The sequence below is a fragment of the Fringilla coelebs genome, assembly GCF_963513975.1.
Source record: "Fringilla coelebs genome assembly, chromosome: 11".
NCBI classification, from domain to species: Eukaryota; Metazoa; Chordata; class Aves; order Passeriformes; family Fringillidae; genus Fringilla; species Fringilla coelebs.
Genome location: NC_140037.1, coordinates 18,011,562 through 18,039,548, shown reverse-complemented (window position 1 = coordinate 18,039,548; position 27,987 = coordinate 18,011,562). Strand labels below are relative to the sequence as shown.

Sequence of the window (27,987 nt, the reverse complement as noted above, 5' to 3'; positions counted from 1 at the left end):
CCTCCCGGCCCCGCTCCGCCCCTCCCGCGCCCACTCGCCTCCGCCGCTCCGGGACCGAGCGCTGGGGCCGCCGCCGCCGGCAGCCACCGGCCAGCAGCCACCGGCCACCGGCCATGGGCCGCGCCGAGCCCCGGCCGCGGGCATGACAGCGCGGCCGCGCCCCGAGCTGCGCCGCGGGCTCCGCGCGGAGCCAGGCGAGTACCGGGCGGGAGCGGTACCGGGCGGGAGCGGGGCGGGTCGGCACCGCCGCGGGGGCTGCGCTGCGGGTCCCGGCAGGGCTCGTTCAGCTCTGGGTGCGGGAGGCTCATCGGGAGGCGCTGGACGGGCGGGTGCGGTGCGGGTGCGGGGCCGGGGTCGCGCCGGCGGTCGGGACGGGAACCACGCGCGGCTCTGGCAGCGCCGGTGCGGGGAAGCGCATCCGCGGGGTCGCTGCTGCGTGCCGCCGCTGATCGCGGGAGCTGTCGGGGCTGCGAGCCGTGCGCTCGTGTCGGGACAGAGGGACAGACACAGGACGCTGCCGTCGCTGCCCCGTCCCTTCGCCTCCCCGGCAGCAGCTGCTGAGCGCAGCTGGCGGCACCGGCTGCGGCCGGACAGGGGTGCCCGGGCTTCATAAAACCCAACTGCCCTCGGTGATTTTTCAACTCAACAGAACAAGCAACAAAATATCGTATTAGCATAAGGTTAGCTTGAAATAATGGAAAATAAGGGGGAAAACTGTAAGCATTTCCCAAAATGCCAGTTGGAAATTCTCAAATGAATCATCCAACACAAACAGTAGCAGAGTGGAACAATTTTCTTTGCAGGGAGTTTCCACTGGAATAAATAGCAAGTTCTGTTAAAAAAATATAAAAATAAAAATTTGCAGCTAGTTGTAATACTTGTAATGCTTGCCAGGGTCTGGAATGTGCCCACAAAATCCTTGTGATCCAGAGTGGTGGTTCATTGCAGCTTTTGCTGCCAGTTCTTTAGAGCCACTTGCAGTTTTTACCTATGAGCACTACCTAAGACACAGGTGGCTGGATTTGCCTTTACCTTCTGATGGTCTTCCATATTTAGAACATTCCTTAACATTTGTTTTCCTAAGCAGATCCCTGCCTATTGATACCTCTCTGTCACTTAGAGTGTTGCTGTGATGTGGCAGCTCCACATTATCTGCAGGTAATGGAAAATGAGGACGTTTAAGAGAGTGCCCTTTGCCTCAGCATCCCAGCCAGGGTCTCACTTGCACAGCCTCAGCAGCAGGGCCATGAATGCCTGCTTCTGCAGGAGCATGAAGCTCTGCATAGATTCTGTTCCCCAGATGGACAAGGCAAGACCAGGCACTGCACCTCAGCCTTCCACTGATGCCTTCAAGGACCTGGCCATCAGTTTGTCCAGCATGACTTTCAGCTCATTATGCCACTGGTACTTGATGGGTTATGTACAAATGGGAACGTTCCTGGTCATGACACAGCTGCCAATGTCTCGCTGAGTCCTGGCTCACACCCTGCTCCTGGGTAAACTTCCTGGGGCCCTGGACTGGTGCTTTCCAGAGAGCAGCTAAAGAGAAGTAAAGTATTTAGTGTGTGAACCAGAGAGAGGTGTTAAGGGGCTGGCTTGGTAAGCACAGACCTTTTAAAGCTGCCCCCCGAGCCTGCAGCTGACCAGTTTTCTCCAAGATCTCACTGCTGGCTCAGGCAATAGCTTGGTTGTAGCCCATCTATTTATCGCCCTCTAGTGAGGTCTTAAAAATTAACATAGATTCCTTCCATGAGGAAAATAAATATTAGAGTTTGTCTGTTCAAAAAGATTTACATTTTCCGAGAGTCAGTGGCTTCAGGGAATCCCTCTCAAGCATCATACCAGGCTTTGGATGGATGCATAGCCTGATTTTGGATAGGCATGGATACAGATTGATAGTGTGTGTCTCCCCTGCAGTCTCTGGGTGCTCAGTGAAGGTCTTTGCAACAACAGCACTGGACACAGTTCCTTTCTTTTGACCTGTCTCTAAGTGCTGGTGCACTTTAGGTTTTGGCTGAACCCACATGTAAATCACTTGACATGGCTCTGGTCTAGGTGATTGCTTCTGCTTCTTGGTGCTCCACCTTCCTTAATTGTAATTCAACTGGGCTGGCCCCAGACTTGGGAAGTGGCCTTGTCTTTGCAGAGGAGCTAGCTCCAGGGGCTGGAACTCTTTTAGGTTGTAACCAGGGGATGTGATTCAATCTCCTGTGTAGTCAGACTGGTTTTACTCCACAGGTGTGGGAGATGAGGAGGAATGTACCATGAATATGGTTTCTCTTAATTAACCTGAAGATGTAGCGGATGCTTGTTCTTCATGACCAGTGATGAGGGATCTCAGATCCCCTCCTGCTTGCAATGCATGGGATTCTGATTTGCAGCTCTGATGCAGAGATCCTTGTGGATCCTTTCCTAGTCCCTCGTGGCCAGCATTACCTCAGCACACCATGCTCCATCTTCCTACCTGCCCCAGGCTCAGCACCCCTCTGTCACACCAGAACCCTCCAAAACACCCCACATTCCTGTATTTGTTCTGTTTACCTTCATCCATACACTGCTCACTCCTCCACGCCTGCCAGTGACACCGTTCAGCTGCTGCTGGAGCAAGAGCTCCTGGCAGATCTGGATACAAACAGCTCTGAGAACGCCCACGGCAGCACTCAGCCCCTCAGGATGTTGCTCACCTGTGTCCTGCATCACCTGTGTGCAGTCACACCAATGTCACACTGCACCTGTCTCAAATGAGCAGCCTCTGGAGCACTGGCAGTGCATCAGCACTGCTGAGGGGACACCCCGGGGTCTGGCTCAGGGACACCCCACAGGGTGGGGGCAGGGGTCCCCCAGGGGCCCTGCTGAAGTTGATGCTGTGGTGCACTGATGGTTTCTCAGCAAAGTCAGGAAATCTGCCCTGGCATCTCCCCACCCCTCTGTGCTCCTGGGGAGGGACTGACATCTCCTCAAGGCAGTGTCAGCACTGGGGCTGTTGACTTCTAAGAGAGCAAACAGAAACTCTCCTTAACAGCACCTTGTCCACTTCATCCAGGGGCTGGAAGTGTGACAGTCACTGTAGTTTAAAACAAAACCAAAACCAATAAACCCCACTTCTTCTACCTTCACTTCTCTGCATTTCCTCCTGAGATGTCTTAGAGCTGTGGGAAGAGGAGCTGGCACGGGAATGGGTGCTCAGTGCCTGTGCACTAGGGATCAGCCTTCTGTGCTTCTGCACAGTGCTGCTCTCCTCATGTTCCCACAGAGCAAATGGCAGGACAGATAAGGACAGGAAAGTTTCCAAAACTGGGCACCCATAGTTAGCCCCTTGGAAAACAGCTGGGGTGGAGCCCAGTTTGTGGAATGTGAGAGAGAAACTGAAGCAAAACAGGATGTTTTTGTGATTTAAAACTTATTTTTCATAATTCCTATTTAAAGGCTCTGTTTGGTTTTGAAGTTGTCTGCTATATTTTTGGGGAAATTTATAATCCAGAGAGCTTTGTGTGTGTATGATGTGTGTATGCAGATGTGTATGTGCACATGTCCTTGTGTGGGCATTGCTCATGAAGAGGCTACTATTCAACCTGAGGAAAATTTTCCTCCTGAAAATTAGTAAAACTAGCAGGTACTAACAGCTAAGTAATGGCAAACATAAATTCTATGTAGCTCTTCTGTAAATCTTGCTGGATAATTGGTTTTTTGCTCTGAACACCTCAATATCCGAAAGATTATGTCAAATTATAAAGTGTTTACCAAAGACACATGAAACTACTCATGACTGGAGGTATTAGCTTATGCATAAACATATTAAGCCCAGGTAATGGGAAATGGGGCATAACAGGGAGATCAGGAAGCCTTTGAGGTCATCTGTACCCCACAGTATGTCCTGTATTTTGCCAGGTATCAGCTGATACAATTTTCCCACTGTAGATGTTAAGGCAAAAGTGAAAAAGAAATACTGTGAGAAATTAAAGCAGGGAATATTATATGAATAGAATAATTGTCTTTAAATTGAATGTTTCTTGGAGTTTTCCACTGCCTGTCTCTTCAGGCTGTACTGGAAATGGAGGCACAGAGAACAACACCTCCAAAAAGCCCTATGGCCACTCTCCAGGTGCTCCTGGGGGCAGGTGAACCTCCACACCTCTGATCCAACCCCAGCAACCCCAGCCTGAGCCCTTGCATGGGGCATGAGGGGTCATTGCTTTAGCCTTACTCTGCTTGCCAGGGGGTGATAAACCACTCTCACCACCCCCATCCCCTGCAGAACACTGGCATTTTATTACTGCCTTCAAGGGAACACGATTTTCTGCCTTTGTTGTTTCTTTTCCTTGGCTCATCTCTGAGTTTCTGCAGTGGCTTGCAGCAGTTGCTCCTGTGGAATAATCATAACAGCCTTGTGTAGGGAACTTTATGTGCATAGTAGTGATTCCACTGCTTGTATTTTTCCACCTCTCATGCCATCAAAGAATGGGACGTGTTCTTTAAGGCTGCACAGCCTGACTTGCATTGGTTCATAGCATTCTTTTTAGTAAAGGAATGCGCACATCTCTGCTCGCCTTGGCAAACTCTCCCGTGGCCTCCAGGTTATTTGATCTTCAAGCTCCTCATCAGCTCTGATCAGCTTCTCTCCCTCCCTTTCTCAGCCCACTGGCAGCTCTTCAGGCTGTGTTTTCAAACCTCTCCTTTGCATCTTCTTTTTCACATGGGCTCAGCTGCTCCCTCCTGCCTTCCCTTTCTTGACCTTTTCTCAGCTTCTGAGCAGAGTCTCTCTCTTGGCCTCTATCACTGCTCAACCCTTAATGTCTTCCTGCAACTCCAAAAACTGGCAAAAAAGTGCCATTGTTTAAGCCAAAATCTACTTTTATTTGCCCAGCTCATGTAACTTTAGACTCACAGCTCCACTGAAATTCATGATTGGATCCTCGTTTGAGGCTAGGATGTCTATTTTTCATTTCAATCAACTGCAGAATTCTGTGGAATTAAATCCTGCAATTCAGCACAAATCTATCCTGGGGTTTGAGAAGTAGTTTGACAGTAAATGCTACTACGAGTGTGCCCACACTGATGCTGACAGGCAGATGAGCAAGCAGCAGGAGGAAAATGCCTTTCATGGTGTGTGTGCTAGCAGAGATGCTGTTGATTAACCCATTTTTCAGGCAGCCAGCTCTGCAAATGCCATTTAACAACCGCCGGCTCTGCAGAATGCTAACGGGATGCTTATAAGGCATAAAGGGATTAATGCTCAGCTCTAATGAAATCCAGATGCACAGAGCTGCCTCTTCTCAAAGTCCTTCCTCTGGCCAAGCTGCAAATGAAATGATTTAATCATTGTAAATAGACAAGAAGCACCATCACTCAACATGAAGCAGCATTCCCTGGGTACCTGGGGCTGGGGTCACGCACTGTCCCCCTGCTGCAGGGACATCAGTCCTGGGGGGCAACCTGGCCCCTTCCTTGGGGTGCGCAATTCCCGCAAGTTTCCATCAGGGTTGGGGGAGGCTGGCTTGGAAACAGCCTCCTTCCATCCCTGAGCCAAGGCCAGGGCAGTTCTGAGGCTGGTGGGTCTCTGGTCACTCTCCCAGGGCTGAGTGGGCCACTGGCACCTTGGTGGGGGTGTGGGAGAGCTGAGGATCTGAGCCAGTGTCGTGTGGAGCTGCACTGTCTGCTCAGGAGACCTGGAGCGTTTCTGCCTTGTAAACTGTTTGTGGTTTGCACTTTCTCTTCCTTGGGCAGTTTATATTTTCCTTTGTCACACACCAGACCTGGGTAGTCTGCATTTCAAGCACTGGCAGTAAATCTAGACCCTAGCAGGGTCTGGACCACCGTTCTCATGCTCAGAAGCCCTGCGTGGAAAGGCTGAAGTAATTCTGCAGCTGAGCAGATCCAGTTGTGTCTGAGTTTTTAATTTTTAATATGACTATGACAGGAGGAGGGGTTTTGAACCAAAAGGCAGGGGGAAAAGGAGATATTTTAAAGGCACTAAGGAATGTGCTACATTTTTCTGTTCCTCTGGTTTGGCTGCTCTGCAAGTTTTTCATTTTGCCAAAGCTCAATTCAGTGGACTGTTTATTTGCATTTTTAAAGAAAGAACATGATTCTTCATTTACTTTGGCCTCATTGATGAATTTTTATACTGTGAAACCCAGCAAGTTCCCTTCCAATGTTATGTATATACAGCTTCACAACAGAAACTTCTACCCCACAGTGCCAACCTAAATTAAATGGGTTTTAGAAAAGTGTGCCGCCTCTGATTTCCCATGTGAGTAGAATCTGTAGTCACCTTCTAAGCACTGGTGTCATGCTCATCATCAGAGCATGCCTCAGCTAAAGGCCAGAGACCATATGTGTGTGTAGAGCTGCGTAGAGGTTTTCTTCAGAGCTATAGAGGCAAGAATTCCGTGTGAGATGTTCCTGGGGTGGCTTTCAGCATTGGTTCAAAGGAAGGAAAGGAATGAGGAAAGAGTCGTGATAGAAAATTTTTATCAAAACATGTAGGGACAATCTGTTGTGATGGGTTTTCACCATGGGAAGAAGCACTTCAGGAAAATCCCAGCAAGTGCCAGTGTTTGGTCTAATCCATTGTCACATTCAAGCTGTACAGTTTGCCGAGTGGCAGAGGAAGTCTGGGAGCAGGGTGAAGGAGACAGCAACCGTGTGAGTGCACCTTTCCCTAAGCTCAGTTTAAGTGTAAATCCACATACAATGGCAAGCCCAGGTTTTTTTCAGTTTGCGTGCCTGATTCAGTTTAATGCCTGATTTCCTTTTATGCACTGAACAATTTTCTGTTTCATTATCTTTCTCTAATGGCATTTTTTAACTGGAAATGCAACAGCAGTCTGCCATGGGTACATGGTAGGAGCATGGACAGCACGGGAGGCAGCAGTGCCCACATTATCTCATTAAGAAGCTTTTATAGGCATGCCTCTGCTAATGTAAACTCATTATTGGAGAGAACAGCAGCAGTTGTTTTCACATAGATGGATCCAAGTCCAAGTGATGAATTGTTTCTCTACTCTCAACTGGTTCTTAAGTGTTTTTTTAAATGTTGCCTGAGAACTAAGTGGCTCCATTTATACAGTAACTTTTGCCCTGGTCCAGTAGCCCACTGGATTGCCCTGTTCCACTGACGGCTGTGCTCAGCTGATCAATAGCAGTGATCTGCTATCTGTCCTGACACCACATGCTGATACTGTGAGGAGAATATTTGTAGGAAGATAACGTTTCACAACATCCATGCAAGAATAAGAATCATGTTGATGTTGTGGTCTCTGAACAATCTGTGATGCTCCAAATAATCAAAGACATTGTGGCCCATGTTTTACTCTCTCTGACCATGTCTTTAGCAACACAAGCCTCCCTGACAGATAAGAATGTCAGCATGAAATGGACTCTGAATCCCTGATTATAAAAACTGGGGTGGTTTTTTTTTAAAGAGTATATGATACCCTTTAATCATCTTTGCAGCTGGGAAGTGGATTGTTTGTCTGACGAGGGGAGAGTGACACTGACAGCTTAATGCTCCACATAGAGTAACAGAACCTGGCAGCTAAGAGCCCTGGGAGCAGCAAATTTCCCTTGGAAGTGTGAGCTGGGCGCTGCAACTACAGCCTGAAACGCTGGGGGTTGAAGAAAGCACGGTGTGGTTTCAAAGAAACAGTGTATCAGTGTTTCTGAAACAAATATTTCAATTTATGTTTTGCAGAAAAATAGCCCTGTTAAACTTTTTTTTGCATTTCTGAATGGCAACTAAACCAAATAGCATCATTCCAGTGCCACAGGCATTGCAAACTTTGACCAGCTGTTGTCAGAAGGAAAACCCACCCTGTGCTAAGCAGATGTCATTATTTTTCAGCTCCATCCCACCTTAACTATTTGGAGAATAACATTCAAGTGCAGAGGTCAGCGGGGAGGGGAAAAAAAAACCCAACCACTGCTGCTGGCCAGCTGAGCCGATAGCAGAGACCATACATGGATTTGGAATGAGGGGCATCAGACTCACAACCTCCCTGGTGCCAAGAAATACACAGCTAAAATCAGCAGCTCAGAGATGAGTAATGCACAAACATGGTCCAGAGTGTTGGAAGTGTTCAAGCACTTCCAGGGTATGTTGGGTAAATGAGTCTCTGTTTCCATGGCACCAAAACAGCACAGAGATCACACCACGTCCTTCAGCACTTCTGTGATTCCATGCCTGGTGAATGAGAGCAGAGCTGACCTCCAGGAAAAGCACTGCCTGCTCCAGTGTGGAGGAGCACAGCGGGGTCCCCTCTTCCTCCAGGAGCAGTGCTGTGGGCAAGGGCTGCCCAAGGCTGCTGGCAGCCAGGTGAGCTGGCTGGGAGCCACCCTCAGAGCCCAGCCAGCTCTGCTGGAGCCCAGCCCTTGGGCAGGAGGGTGAGGGGGCTCCAGCATCACACAGAGGACTTGTAATGCTGCTTCTGGGTAGTGAGATGGGAGGGGTTTTTTGCAAGAAAACCATAAAACTGTAGAGCTTAGAAATATGCTGGAGTCAGAGTGCATTTACATGGCACGGTGAGAGCACTCAAGGTGTTTGGAGACTCTGTCCTGGTCCAGCAGTCTCTTAAGAAAATATCACTTACATGAGCTGGGCCATGCCCAATCAAATTGTTTACAATGAGATCCACAGCTAGGTTCTCCCATGCAGAGAGGGAGTACAGGAGCAACTGTTTTACTTTGTGTGCCTATTGAAACTAAAGGTTGAACAATTTATTATTCCTCTATTAAATATGCAAATTAAGTATGTTAACCCTGAAATTGTGCCAATTAGCTGTGTGTCAAATTCCCTCAGTCAGATGATTGTTTAGAGTGGCCAAAATTATTGCCTTACCTACAGTAAGGGGATTCCATAATGTCAGTGATGTCCTGCCAAAGGAAAGGGACTGGCTAAGATCAAAGGGACTTTGGCTGAGGTCTTGGAAAGCAATTTTTTTGTTTGCCTAGAGTCTGTTTGGGGTCAGGCAGCTGGACCTCTGGACAGCTGGTGATCTCAGCATTTTTTTCAGAGAGATGGGGAGTACCTTGTGTCCTGCAGTCACAGCATTTCACTAGAAATCCCAGTGCTGTCTTTCTTAGACTTCCAGGGGTACCCCAGTGCCTGCTGGAGGTGATGCTGTAGGACAGGTCCTCAGACAAGGCTGCTTTGCTGTCACCATCCAGGAACAGTCTGAAAGCCTTCCCAGTGGTCAGAAGAAGAAATCCACCAGTATCAACTCCCTGAAGTTTATTCTGGGATAAATGCCCTCCTACACTAAAAAATTCCATCATGTCTGTCCTTAGCACCACTTGTACCCCAGAAGAGAGTGGCTTTGGAGTGGCCAAAATTATTGCCTTACCTACAGCCAGATATTGTGTGTCATGGGATGCTTTGGCACAGGAGATACTATCAAGGGTTTATTACAGTGCCTCTGAAGACATTGCTGCAATCTGCAGTGCCCCTGGCACAGAGGTGCATCAGCTCACCCTGTCCCCATCAGTGACCTCTGCAGTGGCAGCTGCTGGCATTTGCCCCCAGACATCCACACCCATCCTCACTGCCCACCTTCAGATGATGCATGATTGATGCTTTGCTGCATTATGTTTGTGGGAATGTTTTATCCTATTAAGGCACTTCCAGAAGCCAGATGTTCTGTTTTAGTAGGGGCTTCCTTTTTTTAAAACAAGCATTTGTGAGCTGATGTTATTTTTATTCAGTTCTCCTTGTGAAACTTCCAAAGACACATTTTTACTTGGCAATGTCACAGCAGGGTATGAGGGAGAATTGCTGTCCATCTGCCTCTGTCTACACATGTACATGTACCCAGGGAACCTGCTTAGGGAGCACTAAGGATACTGCAAAGCGGAATATTCACATATTAGGAAATTGATTTATTAAGTCACACTTGCAGGCTCACTCCAGCTTTGAGTTGTGTAATCATGCATTCTTTTTCACAAGGTCACCTGTGCTTTGGAGGCCTCTGTTGGACCTGATGAGGCATGGAGTCAGGAGTCTGTGTAGTAGAAGACTCTAGCCTGTAGGATTCCCAGGTCCTTGGCTGCAGAAGTCAAAAGTTGTCTTGTAAACTAAATGGGAGATGAGGAGGATGTCCCTTCCCTGGCAGCTGGACTCCACTCCAGCTTCTGCCATGGATTTCCTTTTTGCACAGTGTTAAATCACTTCCACCAACTTTTATTTTCTCACACAAACCCCTGGAGACAGACTTGCAGCCATGCTGAGCTCCTGTAGCTCCAGGGAGGGTAAACAGCAGCAAGTACTTCAAACCAGCCCCAGCCAGCCTTCCAGTTTGCTCTGAAAAACCTGACACAATGTGGTGAACACCAGTCACACAAATTGACTGAAATGATTCTGTCCTTTGCATTTCCATCACTGATATGAGATAATACCTTCTCCTGGCACCACAGGAATGGTAATGCAGTCATAAGGTGCTGAGCTGTAACAGCCTTGCATCCTCAGAGATGGGACCAGTGAGCTCACATGCAATGAATGTTTTCACTGCTCAGCACAGACCTTGAAAAGTATACAGTTAACAAAAGCAACATCCTTTCCCCTTAGGAGCCCTCCCTCATCAACCAGCAATCATGGTTTCTTTAATTCCTAGAATTTTTCATATTTTGTAACATTCAGAAGTCAAAAGATCAGTGAGTCTCAACATGCTCTGAACTCCCTGGCACTTAAAGCTCTAACATAGGCAAATGCTGAAATTAGAAATGAGCCACGGGACAGATTTTCCCATGCTCACTAATCAAGAGTCACTGCTGTAAGGATTTCTCTCCCAGGCTAAAATCTCTCATCTTTCTCCAGCACAAAATTTATTTAGCAAATAAAAGGGGATCTGTGACCTCTGTATATGTTGACTTGGATAGTTATAATTTCTGACTCTTAGGTCTCGCCATTACAGTCACTCCAGTTCTGTGTTATACAAGACTTGGTGGCTGTGGCTGTTAAAAAAGACACAAGTGTCTTGAGGTTAGACTGCCTGGAGAGGGGCCTGGTAACAAACTGTTTGCTGAACTGTGAGTAATAGAAAATGAAAATAGAGAAAAATCTACTAAGGAACCTCATCCATTCCTCCAGCTGATGAAGCACAACTCCCTAGAGTATTACATGTTCTTCATATCTTGGTCTGGTCCAGTTTTAAATTGCATTTCTATACCTTTCCTTAAGAAACTATTCCATGAGTGTTTGGAAGTTTTTCTTGAATGTCATACTTTGGTTTTTTCCTCTGTTTATTCATATAATTACTTTGAGATTTGGCTGTAAAAACATAAATGTGAGAGTTGACCAGTGTTTTAATGATCAGGAAGGGGAAGGAGGTGTCTGGCAGCACAGATCATGGCTTTCAGTACTGACTTTTCATCATTATTAGCTAGACAAAAAGAGAATTTGAAGAGTGCAATGAGCAGGTCTGCTTCCAAGGCGGCCAGGCTAACTTAAATATCTTTTTGTCTTGCAGAAGATGAAGCCCATCGTCCAGAGAAGACGATCTACCTCATCTGCCCTTACTAAAGCTCTTGGAAAATCAAAGTCCCATTCCAGGTAGAAAAAATATCTTTCTGACTCCTGTTTCCATCTTTCTGCCTGCACAGACTGAAATCAAATTGGTTTTCAAATTCATTTAACCATGTTAAGGGGCAATTTGGTCCTGTGGCAGCGGCAGGTGGGGGGGACAAGGTACCAGACAGACGTGGTGGGTTACAGGACATGGGCTGAGGCAGGTTTAGCACCCCTGAGGAGCATCCTGGAGTTCCCTGTACAGCCACTCCCAGCTCACTCACTGCCAGAGCCTTCTGCAGCCCCTGCTCCGTGTGCTGCACTGCCAGTGGGAGGGATAGTCCTGAGAATTGCTTCTGCCTCAGCTACAGGTACACCTGGGCAGGTGAAGGGGCTGGAGATGGAGGGAGTGGTGGGAGGCATGCCCAGCCCTGAGAGCCCTGTGCAGGATGGCATCAGCTCAGGACATTTGTGGGAAGAGCTGCCAGACCCAGGCATGCTCCAGGCCAGCCTGTCCCTGTCAGGGGGCAGCAGCTTTCCCTTCCTGCCAGCTCAGGCAGTGGAGAGCTGCCCCCATGCCTGCACCTCCAGCGAGTGTCTGCTGATGCTTTCCTCCTGCAGTGAGGCACCAGGAGTGTCAGCAGAGTCAGGGAGCCACATGCCAGACATGCACATTTTCTACTGAAACACTGACTGTTCTTAATCAGCCCTGAACTGAGCACCTCAGCCCAGTGGGAGCTGAGTCCTCCCCTCCTGCAGCACTGTGTCACTGCTAGAGACAGATAAGGGGATACCATGGTCCTTTCTGCCTTGCTCTGATAGCAGTCTTGTAAATAACATTTCCTGACAGATTTGTTCCATTTGATTTTTTTCTCTCTTTGTAAGAAGGAGAAGATAAAGCTGAACTGATTGATCTGGACCAACCCTCCTAAAGAATATCCCTTTTGTATCCCACCATTGGTGATGGATACACAGTGCAGTCTGCTTCTCTGGAATGAGGGGGGAGTGTCAGTCTCACAGGACCATTTAATATGAAGGGCAGGACTAATTTTCATTTGGTTGTCATTTGACAAAGTTACGTGACTTCTTTCTTCTTCCTCCCACCCCCTCTAAATTGCAGTAGGGAAAAAAAAAGTGAGGAAGACAAATTCTTGACTTTATTTGGCTGGAGAACATCCTCATGAGGGAGGGAAGCTTTAAATGTTTCTAGTGATGAATTGCTATGGAGGGAGCTGGTCCAATGCCATCTTTGCTCAGGCCATGAAAGCATCAGTGAGATTTTTTTGCTCTTCTGCCATTGTGTTTATAAAGCTGGGTAATCCTCCAGCTTTAGGAAATCCACTGCTTGGGATTGTGAGATGCTGGGGCTCCCACTGCTCAGCTGATGAACATGGAGAGCTTTTAATATCATATCCAAAGGTGATTAAGCTTCTCACTTACAGCCCCACAGCTGCATAAGTCAAGATTCATTTGGTGGTGACTGTGGAAGAGGGAATTTCTGTTTGCCAGAGTGCAGGTGTTCCTGGGACTGGGGGAGGATTTTAGTAAAGCAGCTACTGGGTGGTTTTAACCTCATTCCTGTGAAATCAAGTGAGTTCAGTTATGAGGCAGTGGAAACTGAGTTAAGACCAACAACGTCAGAAATACTGCAATTACAGCTCATGTGGTTTTTTATTTGTTTGTGTAGAGTGTCCTTAGACTAGAGGGTAGAGCAGCAGAGGGATAGCAGAATTGCCGAGGGGTTAAGGGAAGGCAAGTATCCTTGCCTGCAAGCAAGATACACATTTTTGTCTATATGTAGAGACAGGAGGATCTCTGTGAGGTTTTTTGGGTGCCATGTCTCAGAGGTTCACTAATGAAGTCAGGCTCAGGCACACAAGCACACTGTGTGAGCAGGAACTCTTCCATGTTCATGCAGCACAGAAATGGCTGTGCCAGCTGACCTGAGCCCAGAGCAGCACTGAGGAGGTGCTCTGTGGGGCACTGAGCTGCAAGCCAGGACACTGCACTTGGCAGGGCTCTTCCAGCTGGGGACAGCACAGGGAGAAGGTCTGGTTCATTCTCCATGCTGCCTTGTTGACTGAAGTCAACATGCAAAAACCCTCAGGGATTTTTGGAAATGGTGAGCCCCTCTATGAATGTCAGTGGAAACAGCAAGCTGGATGGCTGCCAGGCAAGCCAGAATCAGATGTCTGGAATTAGACAAGTACATGCAGTTCATTTTCTTTTTGCTGCAACTCTTGCACTGACAAATTGTTCAGTCTGGATGGAAAACATGCACAGAAAGGGCAGTGCCCCCCATGCCCAGCTGAGCCACGCCATGAGCCACGGGCTTCCCATGTTCAAGTCACAGCTCATACACATGTGCAGGAAGTAGGTCTTTTACCTCAGTGAGAAATTACTCCAAAACTACTATTTCAGCAAGTTAATCTCACAAGATTTGGTGTGGGCTTTTAGGCAGTTTTCAATCTGTCTGAGGCTGGTAAAGTTAATTGTGCAGAGGCAGGTGAATGTGGGTCATAATAGAGGGCAGTAGGGGCTGGGAGAAGCACAGAGCTCTCAGGCTACTGAAAACAGAAAAGAAAAACTTCTGACAAAGTCTTGTGATTTTTCTTACTCCTCCAGGGAAACTACTCTTTCCTCTTCCCATTCAGACAATGGGCTGCCAAGTGGGGTGTTCAGCAGCCCAGGCTCCACCTTCATCCTGGACGAGCGAGTGCAGCTAACTGTGGGCCTGCAGACCCAGGAAAGACATCTGATTTTGTTGAGTAATGTGCTGGTCATTGCCAAATCCAAGTAAGAGGAATTTCCACTCATTCCTTTTCCCCAGTAGGGGCTGTTGAAGCTAGGCTCAGCATGAGGTGGGATTTTTGGGGCTGTCCTGTGCAGAGCCAGGTGTTGGACTCAGTGATTATGTGGGTACCTTCCAATTCATGAGATTCTGTGAGGCTCTGATCTATTTGTGGGGCACCTAGCAGCCTCCAAAACAATGCTTCTTTGGAAATGTGGATCTAAAACGTGGCATTTCCCCCTTCCACCTTCACAAATTCTTGGGGTATTAATGTTTCCCTCCATTTGTCTAAAGAAAAAGGTTGTCTAATCAGTTTTGCCCATTTCCTTATGAGGTTGCTTGAAGATACACCATGAGGGCAAGAGGCAGAAGGACAAAACTGACTTTCAGTTTGACTCCTGTCACACATAAATTAAGAGGTCTAACTGCATCTGCATTACTTGAAAGGAGAATGATCAGACTCTGGAGGTCTAAATGTTATTCTCTGGCCTAAGGAATTGATAATTTCCATTGTAGATCCTCCTCCAGCCTGAAGCTGAAAAAGCAAGTGCATCTGAGTGAAGTGTGGACCGGCACCTGTCTCAGTGAAGTGACAGAGAAAAAGATGAGTCCTGAGAATTCATTTGTCATTGGCTGGCCTATCACCAACTATGTTGTCACCTTCAGGTACCTTATCAGACATCAGAGCTCCCTCTGCATCCCATTAGCTACTCAGGTCTCCCTGTGTCAAGTGAAACAATGACTGAGGCTAAAGGGCCCATTTCCTTTTCCATTTCCTTACCCTGAAACCCGGGTAACCTGTGCTGGCAGCAATAGTTCTAGGAACAGCAGACTTTGGGAAGGAAATACTAGGAGAAAGAAAATAGCAATTAAAGGTCACTGCAAAAATAATGAGGGCCAACAAGATGAGTTAACTCAAACTTCACAGAAAGGGATTTTCCCTTATCTGAACACTCACCAGTCTGACAGGAAACCTGGTCCAGTTTGTTGCTGGGATTTTTTTGTTATTATTATTTTTGTTATTTGTTAAAATAGAACAGAAGAAGGAAAGGACTGTGCTTTTGTTCCAGGGCTTTGCAGGAAGCAACTTTGACTTACAGCCATATATAAATGAAATTGGGTAGAGTTTCCAAAGGCTGTTACCCATTCAGCACTTGTTTGATGATCTGCCTCCCTTTTTGTCTTCAGCTCAGCTGATGTGAAGGAGCGATGGCTGTCAGCATTGCTGCGGTAAGTGACCCTCCTTTTATCCTCCTTCCAGGTGGTTCCTCTGCAGGCCTTAGAGAAATCTGTACTTCAAATTGTTCTCTGATTTTCAGCATGTTAAGGGTCCAAGTGCTGTTTGAAAAATGCACCTTTGAAATCTGAATATAGATGCCCCTAGGAGAGTGCAAAATTGGTGCTAACAGCTGGGAAAAAAGAGGGTCCATCAGAAGATGATATTGATGGAGCATCCTTTTTCCTTTGGAGCTGGAGGTCGACTTTGCTAATCACTGTGGAACTGTCACAAGTGTTACTGATTCTTCAGACAGTTTTTGATTCGAACAAAAATTTTTATTCTGTTGCATCTAGAGGCTACAGTTTTTTCTTTTATGTTTTATATGTTGCTCCCACTAACACACAGACAAAAGTGTTTATATAGAGACAAAGAGGGAAAGAAATCTTCTGATTTGTGGAGAACAGTAGTGATCCTGAGGGAATATTGGAAGGTATTGTGCAGACACATCTACCTGCACTGCATGTGGGGGATTTTTAGTCTTTGTGCTCCAGGTAGATGAAGAAGTCACTAAGAGCACATGGCCTCACTATGAACATTACATTCATGTATGTCATAATTAATCTGTATTTATTACAGTGCCAAGGAGGATGTCCCATCCAAGTTTTAGGGTCCTCCTCAAATTTGGTTGGGAAATTACATTCCTTCCCCTTTTCCTTGACTTTCAGGCATATCAGTGAGGTGAAACAAAATGAGTATCTGAAGAATCTGACCCTTCGGATCGTTGTGCTGGATGATGACAACTGTTCTTCTGTAAGTAAAGCTAAGAACCTGCTTATCAGATCAAGATTACACAGGGGGCTGTGGAGTAGGGGAGAGAAAACAGGGCTGCGCTGGTATTCCAGCATCTGAGTATATCATCCTTTCCACTTGGAAGCCCACTTGGAGAGTTCTGTCTTGAGAAATGAGGAGGTAGCCAGGCCCTTACCAAACAGCACTTAATTCTTGAAATAATTCTTTACCTCTTACTTCTTTTCTCTTTTCCTTTTGCTTCACTTCAAAATTCATGACAGTTTGTGGCTCAGTGCCACAGTCAATTCCTATTTCCAGTGCTATGAATTGAGGATATTGATCACAGAGTCACTGGTGTGTTGTCCTGAATTAATTTACTGGAATGTGTCCCAGTCTAGCATACATTTTTTGGCTTCATGCCGAGCTTGGTGCGTCACATTTGCCTCCTGGGTATTCTTCCCTCAAAAAGTGACCCCTGACACTCTGGTTGACGAGCATTGCCATGTTCCATGTTCACCCTTTTGAGTGGCAGTGGCATAATCAGCCAAACAATGATGGGATCAAACACAGCATCTGAGCACCACCCACCTCCTGTGATTCTGCTGGATGAAATCTTTGGATGGTATAACCGACCCATGACAGAAGAAGTAGTGGAGAATAGCTTTCACTTTGTATACCCATCATCCTTTCTGGTGTAGTTCAAATTTGTACAGCTCATCCAACCATGAACATTTAGTAAAGACAGTCATTAGACACAGATGTGACATTTTCCCCAGATTTTGAAGCTACAAGAAACTGCAACCAAACTTCTCACTTTTGTCTTAGCTTCCTGTATTTTCTCTGTTTGCCTTTCTAGACTACTGCAGTCAAGGTGTCCAATGTGGAAACTGCAGAGAGTGTGATGAAGAAGACCCTTCTACAGCTTGGGGTCCCTGTAAGTAGCAGGTGACAGATCTTAACTAAGGATGTGGCAACATCTGCTTCACAGGACAGTGTGGGTGTGGATAAGTGTAGATTTGCTGTCTGTTGCTTTCTGAGGGGAGGGCAAAATCATGGACCCTCACTCTGACCCCTCTCAACTAACATTTTTCTTTTCTCTGTTCCTCACCCAACAGGGCAGGACCAGTGAACACCACCTCTGGGTGGTCTCAGGAAAAGATGAACCTGCTTATCCTCTCATTGGTAAGAGCCCTCCCATACTGAGCATGATTTTGGTGCTTAATTCTGGCACCAGAGGAAAAAGTAATAAATTGTATTAGTGTATGTGGCAGAGGAACATCACAAACATTGCACTCTTCACTTAAATAGCAATAGGGAAACTGTTCTTGATGTAAGATGCAACATCAAGTTGCTGTGAGATGTCACTTGGCTTTTATCATCTCAGCATCCACATTTAATCAAAGCATGGTGAGATCTTTGAAAAATTTCACACTCACCTCCCTTTTCCAAGCGAATCTGTGCATTTCTGGGTGGGAGCCCATCACATTTTTCAGCAGATGCTCCAAGTAAATGGGAGATCTTTAGGCTGGGCCAGGAAGTACCTTGTTTGTAGCAGATGTGGTGCAGGGGTAGGACATGCCTCAAAACCTAATTCAATCTCTCTGGCTGCTGATATGATCTTGCAGGGCTACAGGCTTGGAGGTTTGTCATACTCTCCTGCTCAGCTATGCAGGCATCTCCTCACAGGCAGAGCAGGAGGTCAGGGGCAGCCTCAGCCTGCCTACACTGTCTGTGACAGAGGTGTCCATTGACCTCTGTCAGACAGAGCCTCTCCTGACACTTCCCAGGTCCTTTTCCTTTGGGCTCTGTCAGAACCAAACCAATTGCTACAGTCAGGTGGTCATTCAGCAAGAGTGTTTTAGATCTAGAGGAAAGCACTTTCACAACTGAAAGAAGCAGAATTTTTCCATGGTCTATTGGTGACTTACAAGCCTCTAGTTAGGAAGCTAACATATTTATCCTACTCTTTTTGTACTTAATTAGTTCTCATTGCATTTCAGTTTTTAAATAATGAAACTGCTTCCCACACAAAACATTGCCCCATATTGAAAACCCAGTTTGTTGCCTATGGGTTGTTATCTTCTGAACTGCAGCCTTAATCCAATATTAAACTGACGTCACAAGCACATGTAGGCCACTTGCATCAATGCCTTCACAGGCTGTTTATTTGAAAACTTTCCTTTCTAACAATTTGTGTTTAGGTTTTAGAAACTCCTCAGGCTTGAAGGAGGGTAGGTGTGTATATGGGGGCCTTGAGGACAGTCACAATGGTGTTTGAGTGCTACAGATCTGTAGGGGATGATTTCAGAAATAGAAGAAACATTTTAAAATAAAACACTGAATTTCATCTGTCAAGTTATAAGCATTCACCATGGAGATCACCAAATCTGGAATTTTCCACTAACAGTAAGAGTTTTTACCATAGCTCTGCATTTTTGCTTGTTCTTTACACAACTCTACTCAACAGGGCACGAGCATCCCTTCAGCATCGCCTTGAGCTGTCTCCGGGACTCTGCTGACCAGCAACAAAGAACCAACAATAACACTCTCCTGCCTGATGGGACAGAGGCTTCCTTCCTTGCTCAGCTCCCAAAGGAAAAACAATGTCAGTTTGTCCTGAAACCCAGACTCCAGGCTCCAATGCAGCTGAGGAGAGGTAAGGGCTGCAGGAGTGTGGTACAGCCGGGTAGAGACTTTCTACTGACCAGTGCAGTGCTGAGCTCTTCTGGCATCATACATGTATCCCAGAGTTGCTCTCATACCTGAATGTAACGTAATGTAAAGAGGAAAAGAATGCAGAGAGGTGAAATTTCTCTGTGCAAATGTTCAGACTTCACTTTCAGTCTTTCATTAGCCTTCAACTGCAAGTCATTGTAATAGAATCACAGAAAAGGCTGAGTTGGAAGAGAGCCATGAGTGTCATCGAGTCCTGGCCCTGTACTCAAGAGCCCCACCAACCACCTGAGAGCATTGTCCACAGGCTCCTTGAACTCAGACAGCCTTGATGCTGTGACCACTGCCCTGGAGAGTCTGTTCCAGTGCTCAGCCACCCTCTGAGTGAAAAACCTTTTCCTGAGATCTAACCTAAATCTCCCTTGACTCAGCTTCATGCCATTTTCTCAAGGCGTATCACTGGTCACAAGGGTGAAGTAATTCTGGCACTGCAGAGACAGCAAGAGAAGAATGGTGATTGAGAGTTTTGCTGATGGTTGAGAGATGAATAAGTGGCTTCACTGCTGTATATTGTCTAACCATCCCCATTAAAAGTGCAGTTAATAAACAGATGAGGGTAGAAAGTGCTTCTTTTGCTGGGAACTCTGCCTCCACTGTAGATCAGTTACTGTCCAGCAGACAGATGTGTAATGAAGGTCTGTGTTTGCTTTCAGAGTCACTGCAGAAACACACCAAGAGGAAGAAGTCCTTGATTGACTGGGCCCTGCGCCGCAGCACCAGCACCCCCACGGGCAGCCCTCCCTCACAGTCCCCCACCACACCACGGAAGCTCTTTGGCTTGTCCCTGTCCTCTGTCTGTCCTGATGGAATCCTTCCCAAGCCAATCATGGTAAGCAGCAGCCTGGACTGCTTGTCTTGATGTAAACTTGATGTGTCTAGCCCAAAATTTAAAGCCACTTGCAGCATTGATGAGGATTGAATGGGGAAAAGGACCATAGTTTACTTGTGATGCAGACTCAGCTCAGTAGCAAGGGTGGGAACAACCCTCTCCTGGGTAATCCCCATCACTTCATTCACAGGCATCTGTCCTTTTCAGTGGGTGTCTCAAGGTCATCACCACATGACCAGGGGCAATGTCAGTCTGAACATGCTATGTAGCCCAGAACTCACTGCGAGAGTCCCCTGGGCTCACACTGGTCACAGGATAAGCATGCCCACATGAACTGTATCTGCAGCTTGCCTGTCAGGTTCTTGTCCCTGGTTAGATCAGGATAAATCTCTTGGATTGTTTTCTTCCCATTACTGACTTGATCTTCTACTAATTACATTGCAACACATGATGTATAATATACACAAACAAGAGGGCAAAGTGTTAGGCTCTAAAGAACAACTGGCTTTTCTCTTAGGATATGCTGCTCCTCTTGTACCATGAAGGTCCCTCTACTAGGGGCATTTTCAGACGTTCTGCCAATGCCAAAACTTGCAAGGAATTGAAAGAGAAGCTGAACTCTGGAGATGATGTTCAGGTGGATGGAGAGTCAGTCTTTGTGGCTGCAGCTGTCATCACGGTATGTGTGGCCAAGTAACTCAGCTGTCTGGGCTAATGGTACCTTCCTTCTTTAAGGGAGCAATGAGTCTTTATGGCTAGGGAGGATTTCAGGGGAACAGAAAGCATTTTCCAGTAAGGAACATTTTCACCTGTTTGTGTACACAGAGGTGATACAGTGACCTGGTTTTCACATGCAGACATGTGCAGCCCCTCAGGATGGGGCTCCCTTTGGCACCTGCCCACACCAAACCACCCCCGCAGGAAATACAGTGATTTCCACCTGCAAGGCAGCTGTGATGTCTGTACAGTGCCAAATAACATGGCAGATACTGCACTGACATAAAACCCTTTGCTGGCAGCAGCACAGATGTTCTTTGTCATTTTTGAATGCAACACAGAGGCTGCAGAAGGTTTGGGAGAACTTGTGCCATTTGAGGGCAGCTGCTCTGCGACCCCCAAAACAGGAGCTGACCTGCTCTCTGGACCCCCAGCCTTCACCCTCTGATCAGCCAGCAAGCACAAGGGAAAGCAGCTGCTAAATCCAAGCAGAGGAATTGTGGTGGGTGGGGGATGAAGCTTGTGATAAGACCCACGTTTCAATAAGGAAAAGCTTGTATTTTTTACTGGCAATTAAATCTGGTCAGAGTAATTTAGGCACCAAAGTTTAAAAAAAAATCCCCTTTTTTCTTGTTGGCCTGATATCCAGTCATTTTCCAAGACAAGATATTGAGTTGTTCAATAGTCCCCTGAGAAAAACCAGCAGTCCTCCTAGCTGAGAAATGTTTCAGAGAGATCTGTGCAGAGCCCCAGGGCTGAGTCCTCTGCTGGACTGGAAAAGGGACAGTCCTGCTCTGGAGAAGGGGAAAAACAGAAGGGCTGCCTGTTCATCCTGCAGTGCTGCCACAAAAGAGCCTGAGGAAGGCAGCTTGGTGGGCATGGGAGGGGAGAATAAACATGTTTGTGTAGTGTCTTGTTTTATCTTGTGCTTAATATGAATAAACAGTGACTATATGCATTGTGAAACTGAAACCAGGAATTCAAAACTGACCAGACTGCTCTGCATATATATATTTAATTCAGGATTTTCTCCGAAATATACCTGACAGTGTTCTATCCTCAGACATGCACGGACGGTGGATGGAAGCTGTGGACACAGAAAATCGGGCACATAAGATTGAAGTTATCAAAAGGTTTGTAAAAGCCTTTGTTAAAGTTTCTTTTGGTGGGAAAAGGGGGATCATATGGCCTAAGAATAGCTTTCATTTCCTGGGAGATTACTGGCAATGCTCCAGGCCACAGGGGAGGAGCTATTGCCAATTGCCAGTGTCACAGATCAGAAAATTTTCTTTTCAATGGTCTTTTTTGAACATCCTCAACATTTCTGATCCCAAAAAAGTAATTTCAAAATTCTCTTCTGATGATTAGTTCAAATTACCAGAACAAGTAAACTGAGAAAGCATAATAATTCAGCCACCAGGAGTACATCTATGGTAGCAGAATTAAATCTTTAATGACAGTAACTTTATTCTTACGTGCAAAAAATGAGGCCTATCATCATATTGGCAGTTAGAAGAAACAGCCCTTTCAAGGTGGAGATGTGGACCTTGAAAACAGCTTTACTTCCTTGAAACTGCTGCCCTGAGCATGAGCAGTTTATCAGCCTCCTGTTGGATATTCCATTTATTCAACCATAGCTCAGCTCAGTTTTTGAACCTTACCATTTATCCTGGACTTTCTTCATCCATCTTCCCCACAGCACATGACACAGCAGTGGTGTGGTCTGGAGTGCAGCTGGCCTGGAGCTGTTTCCTGTCTCCTCTGGGCATTCCCTGTTTAGTTAAGGCATTGTGGGTTCCCCCACATGCTCTGAAACCAAGTCCCTTGTCCCTCCAGCTCTGAGACCAGAGCAGGTGGGCAATTTGGATGCAGAGCTGTGGCTCTCACATGAGTTGGTGGAGGGGAGTGACACAGATTCACCTTATTATCAAATGTGGATGTCTCAGGCTGGGTACAAAGGGGCAGGAGGGGGAAAAAGCTTTGAGATGCAGCTTCTGGAATCCAAAGAGCAGATGTTTGTGAACAGCACTGTTTTCCTTTTTTCCCACTCCCTGAATAGGCTTGTCAACCAGCTTCCAGAGGCCAACCTCATCTTACTCAGACACCTCTTTGGAGTCCTCCATCATATTGAGCAGAATTCTGGAGTGAATCAGATGAATGCCTTTAACCTGGCTCTTTGCATAGCACCCAATATGCTGTGGCTACCGAGTCCCACTGGGCCTGAGGAGGAGAGCCGGTCTACAAAGAAGGTAAATCTTCCATGGGTTTGGCAAAACCACTGTTTGCCCCTTTCATTGCTTTTTATGGGCACTGCCTTTTGTAGTCTAAAGGAAGGCACAGGACCAGTGACAGTGCTGGCTGAGTGGCACCCAAGCCCCATCCTTTCCTCTGTGGAGCTGTGCCCATGCTGGGAGGGGTTTAGCCCTTCAGACTGTCCAGGGTGAAAAGGGAAGCAGTGACTGTTTCACCAGATGAGCTTCCTATATGGCCAAGCAAGCACAAGAAAACTGGAGCAGCTGCAGTTGGACACTGCCACCTCAGCTGGAACAAAATAGGCAATGAGCACAACAGTGCACCAGAAAGGAGGAATGCTGGCTTGGAGCTTATGAGGTGCAAGCAATAGTGAGGAAAACTGTAGAATGTGCTATACCTGGCTCACAGCACCAGTTCACATAGTTCATATTCTTGCCTCAGGTGTTCATACAGATGCACTGCCACATTATTAACAGCTTCTTGAGGAAATTACGTCCTTGTAAAAACTAATGAGACAATCTGGGTATGATTTTACTTGCTCTGTTTTCATGAAACTGAATCTGTGAATTCCTGTCTTTGCCAGGTGGCCCTGTTAGTGCAGTTTCTGATTGAAAACTCAGGAGAGATTTTTGGGGGTGATATTGCTTCTTTGTTCCAAAGACCTGACATAAAGAAGTCCAAAAACTCAGCAGAATCTCTGGGTAAGTTGGTGGTAGTAAATTTTCCAGAAATATTTAAAAACTTTTAATAGGTAAAGTCTTCAGACAAAAGAGTTTGCTTTACCTTCATGTTTCTTCTAAGGAACAGCATTGAAAACCAGTTGGGCTTGGTTTTCCCTTTGCCTGTCAAGCATGGGTAGGAAGAGAGCAAAGCAGAGGGCTGAGGTGCAGAAACTCCAATGTGTCCCCAGGGATGGTTGTCTTTCTCTGTGGCTGCTGTTAAACCTCCTCTAGCCATTGCAAGAATTGTAGCCTTAGCACTGCCATGTCCCAACAGTATTTTTATTTTCCAGGTTAGTTCTGTAAAGCTAAACCACACGGTTTGTATGGAAAGAGATGGAGTTGTATCTGTTAGCTATCCTATGAATACAGGCCAGTGAGAATAATGGATTATCTTTGTTTTTCCATGGGCTTGATATAATTTCCCTGGTTTGGTTGTGAGGTACTATATATATGGCAACAAATTAATTTGTGTCCTCTGCCCCAGACATAGGCTTGGCTCAGCATGATGATTCCTCTGATGAGCTGGAGTTTTCCACTTGTGATCCAGAAGGGCCAAAGCACCACCTGGAATCTGAGACAGATGCCATTTTTGAAGAACCCAGCAGCTTGTTTCTTGATAAGGATCAGGAAGACTGGGACTTGTTCAGCGAGATCACAGCCTGCTACCAAAGCAAAGCCCAGACCAACGCCAGTGCAGACAGCTACGAGCTCCTGGAGGAGGACGGCTCCTTCTGTTCCATCGGCTCCATCCGCTCGCTCAGCCCGGCCCGGGACCGCTGCTCCTCCGAGCCCAGCGTCTGCCTCAGCTCCCAGCTGCCCGCACAGAGCCACGAGCCCGTGGCCCGCCAGTCCAGCTGCGATGCCACCATCATGAGCAGCCACACAGACTACATCCACAGGCTCAGGCAGCTGCAGATGGAGAGCCAGAAGCTCATTGATGAAGGCCTAAGCCCTGGGGTTAACAAGGCCAAGCAGAACTTCTGGCAATCACCTCAGACCACCTCCAGGGTGAAGCAGCTCAGCCTTCAAAAGTCCAGCCTGTCCAACAGGTCCAGCTTCTCCAGCCTGTCCTCTACCACCACCTCCCCCTCTGCCTCCTCACTTAGCTCCTTAGACAGTGCTTTCTCCTACTGCTCAGAGTCATCAGCTATTAGTCCCACAGATGTCTCATCCCTGCCATTCATGTTTGGCACTTCTGCCAGGCTTCATGCTGTGTCTCCCACGGCTGCCAAGAGGTCCCAAAAAGAGTGGCACAAATCCTTCACATCTCCTTTACATCTGTGCAATCTGGACAGTTTTCATGAGGGTGAACCCAAGGCTGGAGAGACCAATCATTGCTTTGGAGAGCAGAAAAGTTTTCCATGTGTCAGCAGAGCTGCCATGGGAAGCCCATTCACTGACATTGACTGGGAAGAAGAGGGGAAACAGCTGAGTTGTTCAGGGTGCCCTGGCCCAGGGCTCAGGAGCCAGGATCATACCAAAGAGTTTGAAGAAAGCCCTGAGTACCCGGCTGCCAGCCCATCCAGCGAGACATCCCCACAGGTCAGCCACCAGCAGCACAGGGAGAAGACAGTGAAGAACATAGAAATCAAAGGCATTGATGACTGCCCTCTGAGCCAGGAAAGCGTGAAGCGCACCAAGATAACTTTTTATGTGGCCCCAAATAAAGAAAGCTCTCAGGGGTCTCAAGTGGGAGAAGAGGAGCGATCTGTGACAAACACCAGCAGCAGAGACTCACCCAGCAGCAGCAATGAGCAGAGCCTGTCCAAGAGCTTGCAGACTGTGAGAGTTCACATCCCCCAGACAGTTTTCTATGGGCAGAACACTCCCCTTGTCCTGCAGTCCTTCTCCAGGCGCTACCACCGCGAACCAACAGTCCCATCCCTGCGGGCCAAGCACAGAGAGAGCCCCCAAAGTGCCTCTGTTCCCGAGGAGCTGGCGAGACAACCAGTGGAAACGGCGCAGGCGCCAACCCAGAGCCAGGGCTCGGACACATTCAGCCACACCATCCGCATCATCCTCCCCGACTCCATCCGGAACACCATCAGGGACTATTTCAAGCAGGATGAAAGCGAGCCCTGTCCCACAGCAGAGGTGGAAGCAGTGGAGAAGGAACTGCTCCGAAGCAGGGTGGAGTGGCTCAGGAGCCAGCCTGTGGCAGAGGTGGCTGCAGAGGAGCGTGACACAGCGGTGTTTGCAGAAGAGACTTTTGTCTAAGGCGATGGTTGTGGAGGAACTAAATATTTTTTTGTGTATGTGCAACAGAAAATATTTTGTAATATATGATCAAGGTGTGAAGAATTTAGCAGGCTGCCTGGGGCAACAAGTGTAAAGTGACACTAATGTGCATGTAATACTCATTTTGGTGGGAGGTGGGAGGGCTGCTCTTGTGTTTTCTTTATGCCCTTTTCTGATGAAAGAGACTTCACTGGCTGGGTGTGGAATGGAGTGAATACCACCAGACTCTTCCTGTCCTTGAATTAGCTGATCTGTACGGGGCCTGACTCAATTTTTTTTAATAGCAGGAAAAGAGAAACATTGCTTTATTTTCTCCAGTCAGCTGCTGATGTGGGTGGATGACTGGACAACAGCTAATGCTTTTAATAATTAGTTAAAAATCTTTACACTTGCACAAAACCCACCATTATTCACAGTTCATCACAACCATTCATCCAAAGGAAAATTCTTCACCTTCATTCCAGAAATCACTGCTGCTTCACTCTGCTCATCTGTTGTCTGCTCTGGTCTAGCTCACAGTCCTCAACCATTATTGGTTGAGTCCGGGCTCCAAAATCAGCAGCTGGAGCCCAGAGTCCAAAGTCCAGCATTCACTGGCAGACAGCATGTGTAACATTTTAAGGCCAAGATTGCTTTTTTCTGGAATTACACGGTGATTCTTTCTTCTCATACCTTCCCCAAAGTTAGCATTTGACAGAGACACAGTTGCCATAAAGGATTTTAGTACTGTACTTTGACAGGGCTGTGAATGTTCTTCTGTGTCCTCTGGGAGTAGCTCAGTAGCTAGGAGTTTCAGTCCTAGTGAAAGCTGACAATCTTCTGTCAATGCTGATGCCCCTTTCTAGAGGCAGTGTGGAAGAGCCAAGTGTTTCCTCATCATGCTGAGAGGGACTTGAGCAGGGCTTGGTTTTAGCATGAGGTCAAGGAGTTGTGGAAGTTGTCAGGAATGTTGTTGAGTAGATTCTGAAGCAAAGTCACGTCTTGCCAGAAAGTTGTCAGTCCATACACTGAAACTGTCCAGGCTTCATCACCGACGCTGGCTCAGAGAAACACTGAGTTCCCCCTCAGCAGAGTATGTGGCCCTGTGCACTCCAGCAGAATTGAGTTTGGGGAATTCCAGGCAGGGATGTGCTAAGCAGGCTGCTGGTAAGGACCACCAAAGTTGCAGCCAGTGGAGTCCTGAAGCATCCCTCAAAGCCATGCTCAGAGTGCCACAGACATAATGGGACTTGTTAGAGGGTTGTGACACTGCCAGCTGAGCTCTATAAAGATGCTGAGAGCACCACATTAGTTTGACATGTTTTAAGGAAACAATGGGAAAGGTCTCAAAGGTTGAAAGGTTTGGGATGGTTCATTCGAAAGTTACATGAGAGTTTTCTATGGTGGTATCTGTCAGAGAGACAGTCCTTTTAATCAGTGAACAGTGAATGAGTGAAGGAAAAGAGAAATATATGAATCCCAAGGACTGAAATGTTGTGCTTGTGGAGTAAGCATCCCTGCAAGCTGCTGAGTGTCTGCAAATAGCCAGAGCTCGAGATGCATGACAGCTGCCATGGTTCAGTCCTCACATAGAGGGGAAAGCCACCTCTGTAAAATTATCTAGTGTCAGATCCCTCCACTCATCTGCCAGGTGCCCATGAGGTCAGTGACAGGAACCTGGCCCAGCACTCCAAATTCACATCATCAAATACAAGGGCAAGGGAACCGGGGGGAGGCCCAGAGTCCACTTTCCAAGGTGTATACAGTTTGTTTTGTTAGATGAAGGGTGATTACCTCTCAGATGTGGCACTCTGTCCCAGATCACCTTTGTGGCCCTTGTATAATGAAAGGTGTATATAATCATAACACAATTCCACCACCAACATAACTTTCCTCACACATGAACAGCAATAAGGCATCCACAGTCTTTTTCCAGAGCTAAAGTTGTAACTGTTTTAATAAAAGACACACAAGTTGTCATTGTGGTTTTGTCACCTTTTGTTCCCTTGCTCTTGCTCCCCTCTCCCCCGTGTCAGGGTGATGGCATCTGCACTGAGCGTTTGTGAAACACACTCACATCCCAGCCCAGGTCTGCCAGGCTGGCCACGCTGGCAAGAAGCCTTCTGCCAGCACAGCAGTCTGGGCATTACTCTTGTCTTTTCAAGAAGGTGAAAGAGCAGTAAATATTATAAGAAAAGTCCGCCTATTCTTGGAAGAGAG

At 47.0% G+C, this 27,987-nt stretch overlaps 1 protein-coding gene across 1 annotated transcript; it reads left to right on the top strand.

Annotated features, from left to right (window-relative positions):
* The first annotated feature begins 41 nt into the window (after window positions 1–41).
* Window positions 42–27,745, top strand: LOC311158111 (rho GTPase-activating protein 20-like). The gene is made up of 15 exons (XM_084213269.1): window positions 42–194; window positions 11,460–11,542; window positions 14,123–14,293; window positions 14,805–14,954; window positions 15,477–15,518; window positions 16,233–16,317; window positions 17,153–17,230; window positions 17,412–17,478; window positions 18,764–18,952; window positions 19,683–19,858; window positions 20,376–20,537; window positions 21,599–21,708; window positions 22,635–22,824; window positions 23,412–23,529; window positions 24,035–27,745. The coding sequence occupies exons 2-15, from the start codon at window positions 11,463–11,465 to the stop codon at window positions 25,765–25,767; spliced, it is 3,351 nt and encodes a 1,116-aa protein (XP_084069395.1). The 5' UTR covers window positions 42–194; window positions 11,460–11,462; the 3' UTR covers window positions 25,768–27,745.
* The last annotated feature ends 242 nt before the right edge of the window (window positions 27,746–27,987 follow it).